This window comes from Vipera ursinii, assembly GCF_947247035.1.
Source record: "Vipera ursinii genome assembly, chromosome: 2".
Lineage (NCBI taxonomy): Eukaryota > Metazoa > Chordata > Lepidosauria > Squamata > Viperidae > Vipera > Vipera ursinii.
In genome coordinates, this window is record NC_139513.1 from 34,941,439 (window position 1) to 34,964,788 (window position 23,350).

The 23,350-nt window shown below is 43.3% G+C and overlaps 1 protein-coding gene across 1 annotated transcript in view; it reads right to left on the reverse strand.

Annotated features, from left to right (window-relative positions):
• MAGI1 (membrane associated guanylate kinase, WW and PDZ domain containing 1) overlaps positions 1 to 23,350 on the reverse strand; it is a 530,488-nt gene that overhangs the window by 258,211 nt on the left and 248,927 nt on the right. Inside the window, exon 2 of the mRNA XM_083356114.1 lies at positions 21,351 to 21,467. Within this exon, the coding sequence (XP_083212240.1) occupies positions 21,351 to 21,467 (117 nt within the window). The remainder of the gene's footprint in view (positions 1 to 21,350; positions 21,468 to 23,350) is intronic.

Genomic DNA, 23,350 nt, shown 5'->3' on the forward strand with positions numbered 1-23,350 from the left:
GCATGCGGCTCCGGAGCCGCAGGTTGCCGACCTGTGATTGAAAGAATATCTTAAACTAACTGGTATGCCTGATCTTCTACCATTCTCTGTCACTACCATCCACCCACTCCACAGAACGGAGGACATTCAGTTGAAGTTTGGCATTTACCGTATTTTCCGGCGTATAAGACGACCCGGCGTATAAGACGACCCCCGACTTTTAAGAAGATTTTCAAGGTTTTTCATCTTATACGCCGGAAAATACTTACATGCCCTGCCCTCCCTGTCTGTTGCAGAGGAGGCGAAGGCCCGACTGGCCCCGCCGGCCCTCCCGCTGCTCCTGCACTTCTGCCGGCCCCCGAGGCGCAGCGTTTCCCGGGTGGCAGGCAGCGCCGGAGGGCAGCCACCACCCCGCCACGGCCGGCGCCCGTCCTGCTTCCCCCCCAGGCCTTGAAGTTAAACTTCTCCCATTGGGTGCAGGGCGGGGCAGCTCTGCCCGCAGCCTCTTTTTTAGAACACGTGCCGCTTCCCTCTCACCGTCGGCCGAGGTGCGCTCGGCCCGGGCTCCCGGTCCCTCTTCACAGCCGGCTTCCCGCCCTGCCCCTCATGGAGCTGGACTTGGCGTGCAGCCTCTCGGTGTGGCTGCTTTTCCTGGGCAGCCTGGCAGTGCGGCTCCTGCGCTCGGACCTGTTGCTGAGCCGGTGGCTGCTGCTGCGCGTGGGGCTGCTGGCCGTCCTGCAGGCGCTGAGCCAGGCCGTCCTGCCGCTGCCCCTCAGCGCCGCGCTCACGGCGGCTGCCTGCTGGCTCGTCTCGGCCAGCACCGCCCGGCGGAAGCGCATCTCCGCGGGGGGGAGAGCGGTGCTGGTGACAGGTGAGTCCGGCAGGCGCGAGGCCCTCCCCTCGGGCCAAGAGCTGACGGGCAGCACCACCTTCGCGTGGGGAGAGCCACCCGACGCTCCCACCCAGCCGTGTCCCGGAGCCGCGCCGGAGATAGCTCAGTTGCGCGGGGCAGCCTGGCCCAGGCGGGGTCCTGGAGAGCCAAGGGCCCCGGACCCGCTCCATCCTCCCCACGTCAGGACCGAGCCTGGTCTCCGCACTCGCCGGAACCAAGAAGAGGATGCTGCGGTGGGCGGGCGCTCCCTCCCCAATCTGCCGGGGAGCATCTCCCAAAGCGCAGCTTCTGGCAGCTGGGAGTCCGTCGGCCTGGTTGCTGGCGAGCTGGCCCGCAGCTAGGGCCGGGGCCGAGGAACCGGTAGCCGGGTGCGGGTAGGGGGAAGGAAAGCCGGGCGCGGGCTTCTGTGGCTGGTTGCAAGGCCGGATGCGGGCGTCTGCCGGGAGAGATAGCAGGTAGCAGGGCGCGCTCTGCTTATGCTCAGATGCCGCTTGGGTGAGGGGGAGGGGCTTCCTGCCACTCCCAGGGTCTGGCGTTTGCAAGGGGGAGGGGAAGGGGCTTAGAGGCTCTTGGGGGTGGGAAGGGAGAGTCACGATGAAGGGGGGACTGGACTAAGGAGGCTTGAAGTTGCTTTGCAAGAACGGGGACGCTCGACTGATTTATGGTTTTTTTCCGGCTTATAAGATGACCCGGCGTATAAGACGACCCCCCAACTTTTGAGAAGATTTTGATGGGTTAAAAAGTCGTCTTATACGCCGGAAAATACGGTAGTCCCCAACTTAAATAACATGAGATTAAGTTGAAAAACTCAAACAAACTAAGGAAACAACAGAGGCATAATTATCAGATTCACAGAAATCGCTATTAGTTGTACTACAGGTGACAGGAACAGATCTATGGCTCAATAGCAATGAAAAAAAATCTAAGGTCAAATAGATATCTTGATGTGGTTATAACTAGCTAATATTAAAATACCTTGTCTTACTATATCTTGGGCTCTTCTACTGAGTACTGGTCCAACAGAATGAGATGGTGAAAAGATTAGAGAATCAATGAACCTCTGAAGGAAAAAAAAGACCAATAAACTTCTGGGGAAGAGGAGCAACAAAATTGGGGAGAGAAAACTTTCAGAAGCAGAGTGAGCATAAGCCATAATCTTGATGATATTATGGTGACTGGAAGGTGAGGGTTAATTTTAAATACCCCAGAAGATTAGAAAATAGTCTGAAGAAATTATCACTTTCATGTCACCCTTTCTGAGACTCTACACTTGAACAGAAGTTTGTGAGGATTAGGCAGTACAAATTGGAGAGTCCATCAACACTGTGGAGGGAAACTTAAGGCTGTTGAACCTGGAATTGGAGAGTAACATCGGCTTTGACCCTTTTTTCCCATTTATTTCTGTTCAGAATTGAGTGTGGTAGATTCTTTAGAAGACTTTGAGCCTTTAATGACTATTTTCCTCAGTGCTGATAATCACACAGCAGAGACATGAGAATCCTGAGAGCAGTGAAAAATAGGATCAATAGGATCTCTTCTTTGAAGAGACAAAGAAGCTATCAGTCAACTTGGGGCACATTGTAGGAGGCTTAAAGGAAAATGGGGGGACTACAATATCTTTGTAGTCTGCTACCCTTAAAAATTGCTCCCACAGAGAAAGAATGATGATGATAAGCTGTTTAGTGTTTACAAGTGTCTATAGTGTGACCTAGGCAAAGTAAACAAAATTTGTGCCCATTGAAGAGACAGAGTTTGGCCATGCAGCATTGTTGGTTAGGGACCAAATGGTCATAAGACTGAAGGCTAGATTCCTGCAAAGGAAGAACAACATGACCCAACCAATAACTGTAAAGAGTTTTCAAGGAAAGCTGAATAAAGAGTGAGTAAAAAAAATAAGAAGGGAAAAACACACACAAAAATATGATCAGCTCAGAGTTAGGGTTAGGATAAAGTAATGCTGTGGTAATCAAAAATAAACAGATGGAGTTTGGTGGGAACTAATGCATAGGGACAGAGTTCTCACCAACAGTACTATAAGCTTTGGGAAATTACTTACAAGGTTTGCAGAGGCATGTAAAGTGGGGTGTATGAACCACAGAGACCATGATGTAGACATATCAAATGGAGGCTAAAGTACATAAAAGAACAAAATATTTGTAGCTCATGGTTGAACTGTGGACATTTTGGTACTCTCTGTGCTTTGTTGCTTTCATCAGTTCACAGATAATATTACCTAGTTTACTAATGAAATGTCTGAAAAAAGACAATCAAGCCCATGACCCCATGGAGCTTAAAGTTTTAAATTAAATATCTACACATTTTAACATAAAATATTTTCAAAACATTTACATAAGAAAATGTTTTTTTTTAAAAAAATCAAGTTAACATATCAATGGAAAGAGTATGAAATATTATTTATATGTCCACCCACAACAGGAGGGTGGGGAGTATACCATATATAACATTCTGAGCTTTTCTTTCATGCTTCCATTTTATGACCCACTTTCTGCAAACTCCTACATTAAAAACAAACCATTTAAATAGTAGATAGTTAATCTTAAGATGCTCCTACCATTGATGTCAATATTAAAGACACATTACACTTGTAAATATTGCCTGCTGGCACAAAACAGTATTTAAGTAGCTTGGCAGACTGATAAATAAGTAGCATGAAGAGATAGAATGAAGTGAAATTAATTTAATAGGATTTGATTGAGGAGGATCTCAAATGCTTGACTGTCAACATTTTATTATTTATTATTTATTAATTTAATTTATATACCGCCCTTCTCCCGGAGGACTCATGATCAATGTCCTTCTTCACAGATAAATCCATGGACAGATGGACTTGATATGAAATTTAAATCACTGTTACAAAAGATATTGATGGTCATCAAACTGATCTACTGTAAACATCAATGAAGTTAAGATTAGTCATGGCTACTAGTTAAAACATCTGCAAAGGATGAGATGCACCATGCAACTTCAAACCAGTTATGAGTGGGAGATGATATCCTGCTGGTGACCCTCTAATTGCATGTGTTGGACAGTGTCTGAACATTGGGCATGAAGGATCTTAAATCTGGACTCTTTTGCATTCTTTGAAATACTGTACATACTTATTCCCAGAAAAAAAAAAACAGAATGCAAAGAGATGTTCTATCTTTTCATTCATAATAGCATGTTTACTAATTTCACACACGTTTAAAGCATACCACTTAACATATCTGAAACCAAGTCACACGTTAATTCCTCAAAGAAAACAAAAGTATCTGGTTATCTATACCAGATCTCCCAGTATATACTTGACGTTACAGATATTCTGGTTTACAGCTGCCATCATCCCACCCTCATTTATAGGTTGAAGGAGATTGCAGTCCAACGTGCCTACAAAGCGTCAGTCTGGAGAGATTAAACAACAGGCACTGTTAGCCCAAGGTTCAAATAAAAAGTAGGTTTCTGCAACAAGTACATCACATTTAACTGGGAAAGAAAAATAGCTGCAGGATTTTACAAAGGAGGAACAAGGCTACAGGCATTCCCGTTTTTTCCACCCCAACGGTGGAATGCAATTTGACACAGAAGACATCTCACCACGGCAAGCGGATCTTTGTGAAATGGAAATAGGATGCGTCGACTAAAGCAAGGCTAGAGCAGACAGAAGCATTTTTACCACAATTGTCCCATTATATCGGTTAACGTTGCTCTAACCTAAATGACTGGGGGAAATGTAGAAAAATTACATCCCGGCTCTTGGAAGAAAACCCACCCCCCCACAGGAAATCAAATTTAATCTTTTATTTAACGCAACTGTAACCTTGCCTAGTTTAGACCACCATAGATCTACCTCACCGGCGATCACACAACGGGTTAACCCAGGGGTCTTCAAACGTGGCCCTTTTATGACTTGTGGACTTCAACTCCCAGAATTCCTCAGCCAGCTTTGCTGGCTGAGGAATTCTGGGAGTTGAAGTCCACAAGTCATAAAAGGGCCAAGTTTGAAGACCCCTGGCTTAACCGAAAACGCCCGCCAAAAGACGCCGGCTTAACGCTTCAGCCAATGCAAGCGCCTGTCCTCCCTTTCGCGAAGCATCTGCCGTCGGAGACTTCGAGCCAACCCGGTTTCCCTCCGCCAGGCGAATTGCTCCCTCCTTCTGCCCTGGACCTAAGGACCGTTTTGAGGAAGGCTCGCTTCCGCTCCCCGCCCCCCCTCCCCCCCCCCCGGCTTTAAGGAATCCTCCTCCAGCGCCGACCTCGGCGGGCCCAGCCTCGGGCGCCCTAAGCGGCCGTTCCGGGGCGAAGCGCGCAGCTGTCGGTTTCAGAGAAAACCATCTTCTTTTTTTCCGTGCAAGCGCCGCTTGCCCACACGCTTCGCCTCCGCCTCGCCCGCCCCTTCCCAGGCTCCGGGGATGAACTGGAAATGGGGTTGACGGTTCCGCCCTCTTTTTCTTTCTTTTCAGTTCGAAAATTCAGGGATGCCTGACAAGCCGCTAAGCCAGGGCTCGGCAACCTCGGCTCTTTTATGACTCGTGGACTTCAACTCCCAGAATTCCTGAGCCAGCATAGCTGGCTCAGGAATTCTGGGAGTTGAAGTCCACGAGTCATAAAAGAGCCGAGGTTGCCGAGCCCTGCTCTAAGCTAAGCTATTCCCCCCCACCACACACACACACGCTTCTTCTTCTTCTTCTTCTTCTTCTTCTTCCCTTAATTCAAACTGAATTGCTTCGGGCGCCAAGATTCTCCGAGCCTTCTCTTTGCAAAGCAACTACGCCGCCTCCATCCCCTTGCCTTGGCCAACCACCCTTTCGGCAGGCAGACCAGAAGGGAGGGGGATATTTGGGGTCAACACCTGCCGTTCCCCCCACACACACACCATTAATATGCATGGGGAGGCATTGAGAGATCCCCCCACCACCACCGCCGCCTTTTCTTTCTTCTCCTCCTCCACCCCGCCGCCCCGTCAGGACTGAGACCGCCTTTTTTTTTTTTTCTTCCCCTCAGCGACCCATCAGCTGCTGGCTGCCCATCTTCCAGCCCGGAGCCCGAGTCTCTTTGACAAGTTGCTTCCCCCCCCCCTCCTCCCTCGGAAAGGGAGGGGGAGCGCCCCCTCTTTCTTCCCCCCACCCCCCCAAAAAAAAATCCCCTTTCGGCCTCACTTCATGAAAGCGGAGCGGCCCCTTTCCAACCTGCAATGCGGAGGCAAGACAAAACCCGCGCCACGCTTCCCCCTCGCCGCGCTCTCAAAAGCCCCATTGTGCGCCGGGCATCTGGTCCCGCTCCCGGCTCGTTCGCTTCCACTGACCTCCCCCACACACGCAACACACGCAACACACACACACACACACACACACACCCGCTCTTTCACGGCGTGCCCGGGCCAGAGACGGGCCTCCCGCAAAGTTCGCTTCAGGGCCCCCCCCCCGAAAAGCCGCCCCAACCGCCATCTGGCCTCCCGGGCTGGCCAGGAGGCGAAGGTAGCCGGCGTGACCGACCGACCGCTTGCCTGAAAAGCTGCGCGGCTCGGGAACGAAAGGCGGCACCGACCCTTTTGCCAGAGGATTCCCCCCCCCATCCCCACCACCACCATCACCACCTTCCGCACGCTTTGCAGAGCTTCCCACTTGCCTGGCTCCTTCCAAACGCAGCCAGGTCCGGATTAATCCTCGTTTTGTGCCGCCTTCGCCTCTAAAAAGTCGGGGCATTGAACGATTCCCCGCCGCTGCGGTAAAAAGAAAAGAAAAAAAAGGGGTTGGGGGTGTTCCCCCCCCCTCCAGAAAAGAGAGAGCCGAAAGAAAGACTGGCAAAGCTCAGGAGTGGAAGGTGGGGGGGGGGGCGGCGGAGGGTGGTCGGGGCTTACTGCATCAGAGAAGTTGCCACATGACACACACACACACACACAGACACAAAAGGGGGAGACGCAGAGGGGAAAGTGATGGTTGGGGCTGCAGCCGGCTAGCACCAAAAGGAAAGAGACAGGAGCCAGGGTTTTATGTTATTGGTGACATTTCTGACACATGACAACTTCCATCTGGGTGGAAAGCTAGGAGTGTGAACCAGGCAGCCTTGCCTCAACAATTCCTCCAGGGGCTGAAGATGTAGGCCAACAAGACCCCCAACGTCCCACCCCCCACCCCAGACTGTTAACAAGTGAAATCCCAACAGATGGCTTTGGGAATCCCTTTCCTTCCTTCTCTGCAGCTTTCTACAAAGCAAACTCTCAAAGAAGAGCCAAAATGGTACTGCCCTCATTCACAAGGCAAAAAAGCCAAAGGCTGAGCATCTATGGATGCACAATGTGTGTCTGTGCAAATGGAGTGGTTCTGCTTTTTTTTTTTATGGCCCCTGCCCTTCCATCAGAAGCCCCAGATTAATTTTAGAACAAAACCTGAGAATCACACTTTTTAAATCTTTCCTTCATCTGGGGTAGCTTCTCTCTTCAACCTAAATACTGCACCTGGATCTCTCTTCAGAAATGCTGCTTGACCTTTTTTCTACTACTAATTCAATCAGAAAATATCTAATTCCTTTCAGACTGGTGGTAAAATTTATTTATTTTATTTATTTATTTATTAAATTTTTATACCGCCCTTCTCCCGAAGGACTCAGGGCGGTGTACAGGGCAATAAATATTAAAAAGCAAAGTATAAAAGTTAAAAAAACAATTAAATAATTTATGCCCGATCTATACAATAGTTAAAACCATATTAAAAACCCAACCCCAAACCCATCAGACCAGGCCGGATTGCTCAAATAAATAAGTTTTTAGTTTCCGCCGGAAGGAGCGAAGGTCGGGGGCCTTCCGGAGCTCAACTGGCAAGCGGTTCCACAGGTCTGGCGCGCCCACAGAGAACGCCCTCCCCCTGGGGGCCATTTTCTGATCGGAGGCACCCTGAGGAGGCCCTCCCTGTGGGAGCGCACAGGTGATCCCTAAGGTACTCCGGACCCATGCCAAGTAGGGCTTTAAAGACCATTACCAGCAAAATTAGTTGTTCCTTTCTACTTAAACAGGTTGGGCATTGTCATAATGTCCCTAAGAGGAGGCAGGGAACTTGGATCCCTATTTTTAAAAAGGTGTGACAAAAGTTCATATTAAAAACATATTGATCTTTAGGCTGACCAACACTTTAAATATAATCTACAGCTAGAACATTTCCCGTCCTCTTTCTCCAGGCATATCACATTGACTTGTTACAATTTGGGCCCAATGTAGTGCAATTAGCAGACAGGACCTCCCAAATCAGATGCCACTTGGCTATGTTGCTTGCTATGTTCTCTTCTGCAAAATCACACCACTTTGACTAATGCTAGTATGGAAGTGTCCTAATTACAACCTAGAACTATAGCCAATTATAGGAATGGGAGTCTGGATGTGGGTTCTATGAATAAAACAGGATAATTCCTTGCTGACCAATTCACTCTGATTCAGCTGTGGCATCAACTATCTGACTCCGTCTAAGATACTTTCAGGTGTTTCTACAATTAGACTCCTAGGATGTCCTTTCTGGCTCAGCCGTGAACCTCACTTGTCTGCCACTATTTGTCATCTTATCAGTTCAGCCAAGTCCCTGGGAATCTTGGAGAAATCAAAGGCACGTTTTGCATAAGGCATCCAAGTTTCCCGCACAGTGAAGCTCTTGGTATAAGTCTGCAGATTTCATTTGCTTGTCTGGCTCTCCTGCCTTTTGCCTGGAAGTGAGCCATTTCCCTTGCCCTGCTTGAACTGCTTTCGCTATCAGCTTGCCAATCCTGGACAGACTGTCTGCCCAGAAGGCCGGATTTCTGCTGTTTGCAAGAGCCAAAGTTATACATTCCACACCTCCATCTGCTGTGGATTATGGATTTCACTGGAGGAATCGATAAGGCAGTTCATGTGTGGGACAGGAACAACATTCCTAGCTTGGACCTCCACGGATTTCTTAAAAAAAAAATCTAGTTGGAGCCAGTGAACTTTTTTTCTGAAATTATTAATTGTGCAGGAAGAGCAACCGAGGATATTTCATACAATGAGCCTCTCATCAGATTATGGGAATCTTTGACAAACTCAGAATAAATTAACCCAAAAAGCAGACCTGATTCATATGTTACATTCTGAGTAGTTTATTCAGTGATTTCTTAGGTCAGGGGTAGGCAACCTCGGCTCTTTTATGACTCATGGACTTCAACTCCCAGAATTCCTGAGTCAGCATAGCTGACTCAGGAATTCTGGGAGTAGAAGTCCATGAGTCATAAAAGAGCTGAGGTTGCCTACCCCTGTCTTAGGTTATTAAACTAGGGTATAACAAAAAAACCCCAAATGCTTCTAATGTTGAGATGCACGACAAATACATATAAACACAAAAAGAACCTGGGGGGAGAAGAGGAAATCCTACTTCTCCTATTGTATTCTGAGTGAATCTAAATTTAGATTTTACTGCGGGGTGCTCTCTGACCTTGGCTGTTTTCTTGCAGATGTTTCAGTAGGCAACTAGGTAGTATCTTCAATGCTAGAAGGGAGTGAGGACTTTCTACTATTCAAGGCAAATCATTGGAGGAAAAGACTAGCTTTCCTTTTTAAGTAAATATGGTATTTATTGCACCACCAATAATTTTGAGAAGAATGTCTCATACTCCAGAAATTCATTCAGGATCTCCTAGGATAAAGGGAGATCTTACATGCTCTTCTTTAGTGCTTAAGAATAATTCTGGACCATCACTTAGCATTCAAATTCAAAAAGCAAACCCAGTTGATTTGTTTCCTTCTTTAACAAAGTTTATTTGGCCACCATCTTAAATATATAACTTCAGTGAGTTAGGACGCTGAGCTTGTCGATCAGAAGGTCGGCAGTTTGGCGGGTTGAATCCCGTGTGCCACGTAACAGAGTGAGCGCCTATTACTCGTCCCAGCTTCTGCCAACCTAGCAGTTCGAAAGCACGTAAAAATGCAAGTAGAAAAATAGGGACCACTACGGTGGAACAGTAACAGCGTTCCGTGTGCCTTTGGCATCTAGTCATGCCGACCACATGACCAAGGAGACGTCCTCGGACAAGCGCTGGCTCTTCGGCTTTGAAATGGAGATGAGCACCGGCCCCTAGAGCTGGAAATGACTAGCATGCATGTGCGGGGGAACCTTTACCTTTTTAACCAGTTTACAAATCAAATCAAAACTAAATTCATAACAAAGTTAAAAAATAATCTAGCACACAGAAAAGACCAAAGTGCCATATAAGCAATTCATCAGCAGATAAACATACATAAGGTATATTGTGAGTTTTCCTGTGTTTTAATCCTTGAAGCCACCCAGAGTCACCTACAGTATGTGACTTGGGTGGCTATTTGTTTTTATCCCCCACTTTTACTGCTTTTTTTATAAAGAGCTCAAGGTGGCAGACATATAATATTCCTTCCTCCTCCTTCTCTTCTCCCCAAAACAATCATATGAAGTATGTTGCTCTGAGACAGAGTGACTGGCCCAAGGTGGCTTTCATGCCCTAGGGTGGGACTAGAACTCACATTCTCCCACTTACTAGGCCTGCACCTTAATTGCTACACCCAGCTGACTATATAAATCATATGCCTCCTTAGTCTTGCAAGATGACCCTGTTTAATAGAGGTGATGTGGAGTAGGATCATCCTGACAATTCAGGGAGCATAGCAGAAATGCTTGGAGATAGGTGGTCCCACAATTAATCTGGCTCAGGTCATGAAGAGCGTTAAAGATGATAACCAGCATCTTGAACTGCGCCCAGAAGCATGCTGGAAATTGTGTATGACACTTCACTTAGTTTCATTTAATTTAAAGTTCTTAAACTGAAGTACTTATGTTTTAATCCTCATGGCACACTGGAAATATGATGTTTTTTTAGGATGAAGCCAACGTCTGCATTAGTACATATTGGAACCGACTCACTTAGCATGTGGGAGCACCAAATGGAGAATCAAACTGTGAATTCACATTAACTGAAAACTCAGCATGATGTGGAAATCAAACACAGATGGTTCACTTCAGATGAAAGGGTCAGTGTTGTTGCATTCTCTTCTCACTTTGCAACCTCTCTGATAATATTTAGCAGTTACTTTATTTTTTTTGTTCTGACAGGTCTAAAATTTAGCACACAGCCGTTGGAGAAGTCCCTTAACACATTTCCATTAAAATATTGGATTATGATATAGAAGATACTTCTGCATGTCTCCAGTGATTTCAACCTAATTCAACAGTAAACTATAGTTTATCATTCATCCAACATTAAACTTAGCACTAGGGAGATAAATCTTACCTAGTGCATATTTCCTTGCCCTCCATAATCTCAATGCAGCTGTAAGGAGACCATTAGAATGTTTAATCTCCAACTAACTATGACTAGTCAAGGTAGAATTTGGCTTGTTTTCCTATTCTGCAGATAACAGTAAAAATAACCATAGTCCATCCAAGCTTAAATATAAGAGTAATTGTTAATTTAACTGAAAAGAAAACAAGATCCTCCAATCTCCTCCTCAGATTTGTAGTAAAAAAAGGAAGGTTTAATCGTAGTTTGCTTTAGTGTTGTTTGTAAAGTTGTCTAATATCTATTAGATCATTTTACCATATGAGTTCTCGCTTTCAAGGGTCATTAGTTAAACATTCTCAGTTAAATAATAATATTTTTTTGCAATTTTGCTCTTAAATCAGTAATTAAATGCAGCCTCCGACATTAAAATGCCTTTTAAAAGCTGCAAAAGTGGGAAGCGGCTCCTGTCCACTCCTAAACAATCTGCTTTGGCAACTTTCCACAACCTTGACTTCTTAGTTCAAAGCTGTAATTCTTCCTGGAACACAGGCCTTTGATTATTGATACATCCAAAGCACCACTAGAGAGGGGGTTTTTTCCTCCCTTTTCACAGGAGTAGAAACCAAAGATATTTCATCTATGTTATTTCACAATACAGGCAGTCCTTGACTTATGACTCAGCATCTATTCAAAATTACAACAGTGCTGAATGAAAAGATAACCTGTACTTGAAGTTACGATCATTGTAGCATCCCTGCAAGCAAGTGATTACAATCTGGGAACTTGGCAACCTGTTTGCACTTACAACCAACTGCCAAATGACCACAATCTGTGATCACCATTTGCTATCTTCCCTGCTGGCTTTCCCAGAAAATCAATGGGGAAGCCAGCAGAGAAGGTTGCAAGCCTTTGCAACCAGCTGAGAGGACTTTTTTAAGATCCATGCTGAAATCCAAGCAGAATTTTCAGCCATGGAGAATTTTTAGGTTTCTCAAACACATCTCTCCACTGAGGAGTTAAAACTCAATGAGAATGGAAAGGCAGCATCGTAAGGTAAGGGTACTGTGCAATCTGGATCCTTCACCCTACACAAAGCATCTGAAAAAATACAGCAGTATCATGTAATCTGCAGCAATGTGTAAAATATTTAAGTATCTTGATCGCAGGAACAGCCTGAAATTCAATATGTTTGATTCCACTCTGTCACAGGAGCCTAATTCTAAGAACATTTATCTGAAATGTAATCCCAGTCAGACCAGTGGGACTTTTTCAAAAATATGCTTAGGACTGCAGCCAAAATATCCAACTATGCAAACACAGTTTATCACTAGGCACAGTTATGCTGTAGCCCAGAACAGGAGATGTGAAGATGGAAATAGATGCAGGTTAAAGTGCAATATTTTTTTTCCCAAAGATGTCATAAAGCTAAAAAAAAAGTGGGAGGAGATTTTTTTTTAAAAAAAAACTAATACAAACATTTGAGGATATTAGGACAGATGTCAACAGTATTTTAGAGCATGCTTGGCATAATAAGAGACTATCATGTGGTCTCACAAAATGGCTGTCAGGAGAGGGCTTATTTATTCATAAAATGGCTGCAATAATGAATATGGCTATTTAAAAGCCATGCAATGGACAGGCAAACTAGTATGGGATGTTCATTCCCAATCTTCAATTAACATACCCAGGAAGGTGCCTATCAACCCTTTTTCTTTCTTTCTTTTTTTTTTTTTGAAGCAGTCGGCACATTTTCATGTCACATGATAACAGTGTTCCAATATCTAAGGGGCTCCCACAAAGAAGAGGAGATCAAACTATTCTCCAAGCACCTGAGGGCAAGACAAGAAGCAAGATTCAAATTAATAAAGGACAGAACCAACCTAAAAAGAAGGAGAAATTTCCTCACAGAACAATTAATCAGTGGAACAATTTGCCTCCAGAAATTGTGGGTACTCCAACACTGGAAATTGGACAAGGATTTGTCCAAAATAATATAGGGTCTCCTGCTTGAGCAGGGGGTTGGACTAGAAGACCTCCAAGATCCCTTCCAACTCTGTTATTCTGTTTTATTACATAGCTCCTCTTGCCAGTGAGTCAGCTAAACAAACATGGATGACACAACATAGCCTTCTACAACAGAATAGTATAGGGACGTTAAAGATGTTCTAGAGGAGTAGAGGATCTGTAAAATCCCTTCCAATTCTGTTCTTCTGTTATTCCAGAAGAAACATTAGAAGATTGCCTTTTGAACCCATGTGAGAAACAAGGGCATTCTTGTAAATAGAAATGAAACTTAGAGATTGACGCCTGACTTCATACCATGTCAGCTTCCCACAAATTTATTTATTTTTACAATAAAAATATACGGTAAGGGAAAGTATGTGATGGTGCCAATGGTGGCATCTTCATACCTATTGATGCTCTGAGTATCACACTGCTTATTCCTCCAGCTATTGGGAGAAAGGCAAAAGGAATGCTAGCAGTAGAAACATAATAGACAAATACAGTGGGCTGTTTTCAACTATCAAAGCCTTTGTTTAGAGAAGTCCATTTTCCCAGATAGCTATCCAGTTCTACTGAAAGGAGGATTCATAATAAGCCTCAACTCTTGTAATTTTCCCTTAATGGTGTTGCATCATTAGAGTTCGGTAGATGGAAGAAAAACTCCCATGGCCTTCTGCCACTTGAACTCATTGTTCCTCTGAGGAAGAGACATCCATTTGATTCCAAAAATATTCTGGTGCCTGGGCTTTAGACTTTGAATGCCCCAACAACAAGAAAGTACCCTAATAAATCTGCTAAAGACTTCAACTTCTTCCTTGTTGGTTCCTAATTTTCTATCAAATACCTTTTAGAACTATTTAAGCACCCCAGTGCAGACTCCTTGCCATAAAGGGTCAAAGTAATTTTCTGAGCCTCTTTGCTGTTTAGTCATGATGAGAGCAAACTGAAGAGTGTTGAGAATTAATAAAGAAACAAGGCCACTAAATCATTAACTGTCTTCCCACAATTTCTATTGAGAAACTTACTGGCAAAAAAAACATTAAAAAAAACCCTGTCAAGCTAAGCAACAGAGGGAATTCACTGACACTTGTGTTTTCTTTTAGTCTTTGGCCAGTTTCAAGCAGAAGCAACTCTACAATGTTGGGGGGAAAATGTAGAAGGAAAAAAAAAGAGTCCCTTTTTCTCTCCAAATCTGGAAAAAGTAAATTGATTAATCATCTCCTAGGGCAGGGGTGTCAAACTCAATTTCATGGAGGGCCGCATCAGCATTGCGGTTCCCCTCAGGGGGCCGGGTGGGTATGGCCAGGGTGGGCGTGGCCTACTGGGTGGGCATGGCTAGAGTGCATATGGCCTGCTGGGTGGGCGTGGCCAGCTCTACATCATTGGCATCAAGGGTGCCTATGGGGGCCTGGGCAGGAGTGGGACAGATCTGAGGGTCTCTGGCAGAAGGAGGGTCTCTGGGCCAGGGCCAAGGCAGTGGGGGCCATTCCCTCACTGTTTCCAGGACGGCTTCGCGGGCCGCATGAAACCACTTCACGGGCCGGATCTGGCCCCCGGGCCTTGTGTTTGACATGTCTGTCCTAGGGTGAAAGATGCATTGCAGTACAGGTCAGCATAAGAGTCAAGTACACAAAGTCCCCACGGCTTACTTCAAGAGACTATTTCTCAGAATGAGATACAGTGCCAGATACTTGTTGTGGGAAGACACAATAACCTTCCTACTATTGCAGCTATTTTACTATTTTAGGGATACAGTCAGTAGCTTCATTGCATCTTCTGCTCAAACCCTTCCCCACAGGAAGACTCCTCCAGAGAAACACGGCAGTCCCTTTCTTACTGGTACCCATCCAGCATCTTCAATTAAATCTTTCCCAACTGGTTAGCAGCAGCCATCACCACTTCCCAATTTGAATCCAAAGCAGTGACCAATGCTGTATCCATGGTTACAGTTTTTGCAGCAAATGTGACTGCTATATTCTTATTGTATGAGTTTCCACAGATTACGGTATCCCCCGACATTAAGGGATAGGGATGCAATTAATAACCAAAAGTGAGTATCTCGGTTTTTTGTGTGTGGGAGACCTATCCCCAATTGTGCATATCAGAGGGCAGAAAATCATTAGTTTGCATGAATTATGCATTGGATAATGAAGCAGACAATGGGTAAAATTACAGAAATATGGTAAAATTTCCTCAACATTAAAAAAGAAAAATCTAGAACTTGTCTACACATTTTAGATCAGTGGTTCTCAACCTGTGATCCATAGACCCCTGGGGGGCTATGAGGCCATCACAGGGGGTCCATGAAGGCTGGAAGAAATGCTATGATTTAACATTTAACTTAGTTAAGTCTTTGAGTTCAGTCTTTGGGGTCCATGGCCATGGTCTATGGCCACAACAGGTATTTAAAGAGGGTCCCTGGTGAAAAGGTTGAGAACCACTGTTCTAGATCACACACAGAGTTTCAGGTAACAACTTATAGACATGAGAGCTTTTTAAAAAAATTCTTTGTAGTTTTATGCTGCTGCTAAGCCAGTTCGCTCCTTCTCAGTCATTCAAACAGTATTCCAAAATGTAGACCAGATATGTTCTCACAAACACAATCATCGTCTACTTGCCTCAGTCACAAAACTTGTGAACTGTATAATATATCAGGCATGAGGTTTCATCACCTCACGGTGAGGGTCAATTCCCCTGAACAAATCTTCTAAATATTCTTTCATGCAGAAGATTAAACGTCAGACAGAAAGCCTCTCTCTCTCTATATATATATATATTGTCTCATGTCTAATTTTCAGCAACCATTGCTGTTCTTGTTTCTTGTAACCTCTACTGTTCTCCGAAGTCCTATTTTGAGTGACCGCAGAGAGATCTTTCTGTATCATGGAATGACAGCTATGGAACAGCCTTTGGAAAGGAAGATATAATGGAACATAGTCCGAATTCCCAGGAGGGAGAGGGTGCATTCCAGAGGATCAATAGACAACTCAGTTCAGGTAGTTGTGTGAGAGAAAAAGGATGAAGATGGCTGCTCCCTAATAGTTCCCAGAGTTTATGCTTTATGTGGGTGGCAGCATGCTTTAGTTTGACAATATAGTATTCTGTCCATAGGCAAGAAACAATAAGGAAATCTCCTTGGAAGAATCTTTTTTTCTTGGGTTTTGAAGCCTGACAGGAGGGGTACTTGGACTCTCTCAGTGACTACAAATTTCTGTGTTAGCTCTAATGTTACTGTGAACATATCCCTTTACCTCTTATTTAGAACACTTTTAAAACATGTTGCTGATTTATGGACTACTTTTCTTGAGCATGATTTTTGTGGGGGGAAAAATCCCTTCATATAGTTTATATGTGGCATATACTGTAAAGACTTCCTGTGTGCTGGCAGGTTACACAGTCTTCAACAGCTTTAGTAACTTCCAGAGAGGGCATAGTGCAATTAAAATTATCTCTGAAAATATTAACGAATGATAAAGATGCCGTAAAAATGTTCCATTCCAGTAAGCTGATTAGAAATTTAGGACAAATTGGGTGAAATAATTAACTGACTTGCCTAAAAGGCAGAAGAATTGGTAGATAAACCATTAGTATTTCTCCACAAAACGTGCTTCTTTTAAGAACTGGAATCTATAGAACAGGAAAGAGCCAAAGCCATAATAATAACCCCAGAACAGCTTGAAGAGATGAGGCCTTTTCTAAAGAGAACTCTCTCCAGGCAGAATTTTTAAAAAGCATGAAATGTACATTTCATTTCCACCTAATCTGTTTTTCACATTGACTCTCAGTCCACCTTGCCTTCTTCCTATTTATTTTTCTTTTTATTCATACTCTACAGGGCCTCTGTGAAACTGACACAGAAGTGCAATAATGCTTATTTATTTACTACTAGTTGTAGATTTTTCTGATACACTTTTGCTGCTGCTAAATTTTAGCTTATGGTTCGTGCACTTTAGAGATGGCTTTTTTTTTGGGGGGGGGGGGAGACGGTCTTCAGATTTTATAGGACATTTTTAACCACCTGCTCTTTGAATGGTAAAAGTGGAATAGGCTAAATAAAGATGAGGCTAAAACTAGGATTTTGTATTGATACAACATTTCTGAATTGTGTGTGTATATATATCACAAAGGGACGCAGTGGCTCAGTGGGTTAGGACGCTGAGCTTGTCGATCAGAAGGTCGGCAGTTTGGCGGATCGAATCCCGTGTGCCGTGTAACAGACTGAGCGCCTGTTACTTGTCCCAGCTTCTGCCAACCTGGCAGTTTGAAAGCACGTAAAAATGCAAGTAGAAAAATAGGGACCACTACGGTGAAAACATAACAGCGTTCCGTGCGCCTTTGGCATCTAGTCATGCTGGCCACATGACCACGGAGACGTCCTCGGACAAGCGCTGGCTCTTCGGCTTTGAAATGGAGATGAGCACCAGCCCCTAGAGTCGGAAACGACTAGCACGCATGTGCGGGGGAACCTTTACCTTTACCTTTATATATCACAAAAGAAGAACAAAAGGAGGCCTAGCCAGGGTGTGAAAGAAGGACCTGGCCAGTAGTGGCACATGGCACAACACACACTTGCCTGCCTGTAATTTTCACCCAGTGGCCTATGGGATGTTTCTGTGGTCCTACGGCTGGCATGATGAGCCCAATGAAAGGGAGGCAGGCAAAGAGAATGATGATGGTAAGTTGGGCAAAGTGGCGATGGTGGGGAAAGGGGGGCAGCTGTAAATGCAGGCAGGGCTCTTAATGGCTTTCAGTAATATTGATCATGGCATTCTTCTGAGCCAGCTCTTGGAGTTGCAGGTGGACAGCACAGGATTGTGCTGGTTCTTCTCCCTCCTTTGTTGCTTGTTCTGGTCAGTGTTGATGAGGAGGGTGGAGAGGTCCAGCCAGGACCCTCCTTTGCAGGTTTTGCAGGGGACTTTCTCCCCTCCTATTTAACATCTACATGAAGATGCTGGATGAGTTCATCTGATGGCTCAGAGTGAGATATGATCAGCACACTAACAATATTCAACTGTATATCTACAAAGGAGAATATTTGTTGCTCGGAGTTGAAATGAGAGGTCCTTGGTGTTTGACTAGCACTGATGATGTTAACTAGTTTGGGAAATGAAATATCTGCAAGAAACCAACCAAGCTCGGAGAGCACCAAGGACCCCCTCAGCTTTCTATTTCTATGCTAGGCTGCTAGAGTGATGTTGGGGAGGTTCTATCCCAGTGCTTGGAGTATATGGATGTCTGAATGGGGCACAATAGGCTTTGATTCAACCCAAATGGTTCTGGAGACCTTCCATTTTTCATTCTGAATGGGGTACTTCTACTTCAAATAGATCAGGTACACAATCGCAAATCCTCTTGGATTCAGAGCTTCTGTTCTAGGAATTTGCACAAATTTGTGTTTTGCGAAGTTGCACCTGTTCCTGTACAAAGGTTGCTGCTCATTTGTCATTCATGCCCTTATTGGAAGCTTCAGCTGGTACATAATGTGGTGGGGCAGGCAGTTAATGGCACTGGTATTTGACAATCTGACACCTATAATGGTTTATGAGAATGACCTTGGGACATGGAGCGAAGAGATGCAGCCTAGGGAATGGTCATAATAAGAGACAGTGTAGCCTGCAGCTCCATAGTGTAAGGAGCTAAAGGCTCAGAAGGGACCCTGCCTAGATTCTCAGGCCGTCAAGCTGATGGTGGGAGAATTGTATTTTCAGATCTGCAAGGAAACCTCAGACTTGGGTGTGTGACAGAGCCAGTCTCCTGGCTATGTTGACAGTTGTTTGATAGCGCTTGGTTGCTGTGTGTTTTATTTTTTAGTCTATGAATTTTATCTGTTTTATTGTAGACTGCCTTGAGCCCTTATGTGAGATGGATGGCTACAGAAATCAAATGAGTAAGTTAAATAAGTAAACCAATAGTACGAAAACGCAAGGAAACCTAAAAGGCCTAGGATGAACACATTTTCTCCATCCACAACCCAAAGAAGGTCTCCCACTAGTGCAAACAATGCTGCCTCCTTTCCACATTTGGCCTTGAACCCCGATGGTTGGAGGCAACATAATCTATTTTCTTTAGGTGCTGATTCCACACTCCCTCAATAAACCTTCCCTAAAAGATTGGAGACTGGGCAATAGTTGTCTACTGTTTCCCAGTCGAGAAAGAGCTTATTAAGGTGGAACCACACCAGAGCCTCCTTCTTCAAGGGATTACATCCCTTCCTGCAATGAGGTATTAACTATCTCCCAGGAAATTACCTCCCCATCTCATCACAAGCAAGCCAACTGCTTATATAATATAGGTCTGTGGCTGTCCAACTCTGACATTAGCGCTTTGTTCCAAGCAAGTTCTTCCTATTTCAGATTTTTTTAAAAAAGAGTAATGCCTAATTATAGGTCTTCTAGATAAATTACCATTGTACCAGTGGTGTCTGCACCCAGCGAGATTCCTCTGGTGGAATCCTTTTATTAAACTGATATGTTCTTTTAATGTGGTCGCACAATATGCAACTGCATTATTACATTCAAAATGCAAAGATTTCTAACCAACCCACCCAGGATGCTGAGGCAAGAAGCTGCTCTGCATATTCTGGGTCATTAATCATCAATTCCATAAGTCCTCTGGTTGCAGCAATAACAATCAACAGGCAGCCAAGGTCTGCTCAGTGCAATCTGACCTTGTGAGCCTTTAACATGTTTACCCTATAATCAGCAGGGAATTCCATTTTAAAAATGCTCGACCTCATAATCCACTGTCAATACAGACTGGCCCAGAGCACTGGATTTTCTGGTCACATGTATCAAAGAATTAAAACAAAAAATAGTATGCAGCCAGATTAATCTCCAACCTCTAAGAAGAAATCCCTCTCTTCCTTCTCTTTTTCCATCTACCACCAACTCCCAGCTGCACACACAATCATAGGTATAGTAGCTTTAGTCTAATACAAGCCTAAGCATGTTTATCACGGCCAAACCTTGTAAAGAAAAGAAAGGCAGGAAAGACAGGATAATATTTGACAAGTAGCTCAGTCAAGGTAGCATTAAATGACTACTGCTTCTCCTCCCTAGAAATGAGCTACAAATACTTGCATTCATATTTATGGGAAAAACTGTAATGTTTCTTGTTCAGCATCATTAATTCCTTTTCATATTTTGGGGAGGAGTGGGAATCAAATAGCATGGGGCCCTTTTTCATCCCCATCCAACATGCAAACCGAAATCTATTTCTATAATCGTGGCCCTGGGTGAGATTTAAAAGCAACCAAAGTAGTTTAGATCCCAGCCATGCCCAATAAATCACAGAAAAGAATCAGATCAGAAGCGTTTCCAAATGTAACCTTGGCAACGCAGAGAAATGAACCAACAGAACTTAGCCTCTTTTGCTTTATTTGTCGTTTCTGAAATTGGAAATGAAAAGAAATGTTCTCATGGAAGTCAGCAGCAAGAGATATACATATACAAAGGATTTAAAACAGCAGACATTTCCCTACACACACATTTTCATATAGCCTTCCCAACCGACTGCCTTCCAGATGTGTTAGAACTGAAGTTCCAAGTAAATCTATATGTGCACCATTTTATTCCCTTTCAGGTTAAGCAATGTTATGCAGAGAATAAAATGGGAATAAGAAATAGTAAGTCAATTAAATTAGGGGCATACGATAAGAAAATTAAAGGGAAATATAGGTAGTCCTCAATGTACGACTACTGTATAATTGGGTCCCACAATTACGATCGTTAAGTCTTGATGGTCCTAAAACAGGTCATCATATGATCACACCCGATTTTATAACAATTTTTTGCACTGGTTGTTAAGCAGTTGTTCGCCATAGGCCTTTTTTCTCCTGGAAACTGAAGTAAATATAGGTTTCTCAAAAAATGGCATAAATCCCAGTGATGTAAATGTGGGCCAATTGTTAAGTGCCAAAAATACTGTCCCCTTGGATAACTGCAATCATTTAGAGACTAAGTCACCATGAGGTCAGTGTTTACATCGGGAACTTTCTGTATGCAAACCATACATTTTTCTGTCTTGCTTCTTGATATAACATAAGAACTCTTTCTAACTACTGGGAAAGCAATCTCAACATTTTCTCACTAATGTGAGAATATTTCATCTTACCAAAAAAAAAAGGAAGACAACTTCCAACAGCAGTTACATTATCTGAGATTAAAAGGGTACCTCTAAATAGGAGTTATGTTTTGTTATGATAAATATAATAGAGATGCTAATTACTTACAAGGCACAGCATGGCGATAAAGGTTATCTCTAATAGTTTGCTGAAGCTCATGATCTGGAGATCCTTTCTGAAACCTCTGGTTGAGAAAATGTCTCAGGTCTTTGTTCAGCCGACTTCCTAAAATAAATAAATAAATAAAATAAATGGATGGATGGATGGATGGATGGATGGATAGATAGATAGATAGATAGATAGATAGATAGATAGATAGATAGAGTGAGTGAGTGAGTGAGTGAGTGAGTGAGTGAGTGAGTGAGTTAGTTAATGTCTTCTTGTCTGGGTGAGTATTAGATTTGTAATTTCAATTATTATGTCCCTTTCTTCTATAGATGGCTGATTATAAAAAATGAATTTGTTGCAAAAATGCAATGTCAGTGGGTTTGTAACCCATCTTTCTTTTTTCTAAGCTTGTAAGCCGCCCTGAGTCTTCGGAGAAGGGCGGGATATAAATGGAATTAAATTTTTTTTAAAAAAATCCCCTTCATATCATAGTTCTTTTTTGTTAACACAAAAAGGACATGGTAATCCCTTAATTCAGGGTAGAGTCGGGGACATTTACTGGCTGGATGCCCTTTCTGATGCCTACATGGAGATCACAGCAGATATTTTCTCTTTGCGCCTTGAGAAAGAAGGATCTGTCACTGGCTAGAATTGAACTCTCAACCTTTGGAATGAGCAGCAAGCGTCTTCACCACTAGGAAAACCATTTGTTTTCTTCATGTCTCTACTCACCAAGCTAAGCAAAAAGTTAAGTGACACATCTATCTGTGATCATTTTTTAGATGTAGATCATAAGGATTATAGGAATGAGAAGATGCTTAAAAACAGGAACTACATTAACAAGATCTTCACAACAACAGGACCTAGGTACAATGCAAGTATTAAGTGCTACCTCTATTTACTTGTATTAGAGTAGAATCTACTGTTCCTCAATTATACCCATTAAATCATGCAGATTTCAACCTAAATGATGGATTTCTTACATGCAAATATAACTCAATATCAGTGGGAACAGCTGTGAATATACAGTTTAAATCTTAGTTTATAAATCAACATTAAGCCTATGTGGCATAACAGAAGATTTGGTTTAAATGAACCAGTTAAAACCAAATACATAAACTGAAGTACAAACATAATCATTCAAGGATAAGATGAGACACATAGATTCCTATTCATTCTTGGCTTATATCCAAGCTTGAATAAGTAAACTGGAATACCAGCTTTTATACTGTCAGCTCTTTCTGTCCTTCCCCAGTCTAATAAAAACATATGTGAATGTATAGTAGCTAAAAAGTATGCATTCCCCACTTTAAATCTTCAGGTTTCTCCATTAGAAATGAATCTTACTTCTAGTCACCAAGAAAGATACAAGGGATTAGGTCAAATTTATTATAGGGCAATGAAATGTTTATTCAGGTAAATAAAATATTATGGTAGAATATTCTGCAGCATCAGCACATAAGATCGATGTAGAATACAAATCATATATCATCCTCTGTGTTCATAATCATATACATCAATAAATGAAGTCATTAGTTATCTGGTCTCAGGCCAGTAGGGATTTAACATCTAGTAGTTAAAAATGAATTTGAAACACTTAATTAAAAATAATAAGTGAGAAACCTCTAAGTCTTTTTATAGAAGCAGCTCTCCATTTAAGACTAATCACTGCTCTGAGATAGATAAACAGAGAGACAGAGATGGAGAGAGAGACAGAGACAGAGACACACAGAGAGAGAAACAACTGAATTCCCACTATTAGAGCCTTCCAAACAAAGGAGCAATCTTTTCTTTATTTGTTTATCTGTTTAAAGGTGGGAACCATTAAGAAACTTTTCTCTTTGCTACACAGTCATCTGTTCCTCATAGTCTCTGAGAGCCAAGCAAATTCATTCTCCAGGCATGCAAAATGATTAAGCAGGAACAAAATTGTTCCAGTAGGGCAAACTCCCAGAGGTATGAACACACCCTTTCAAATTCCACCATCATCATGTTTCAAT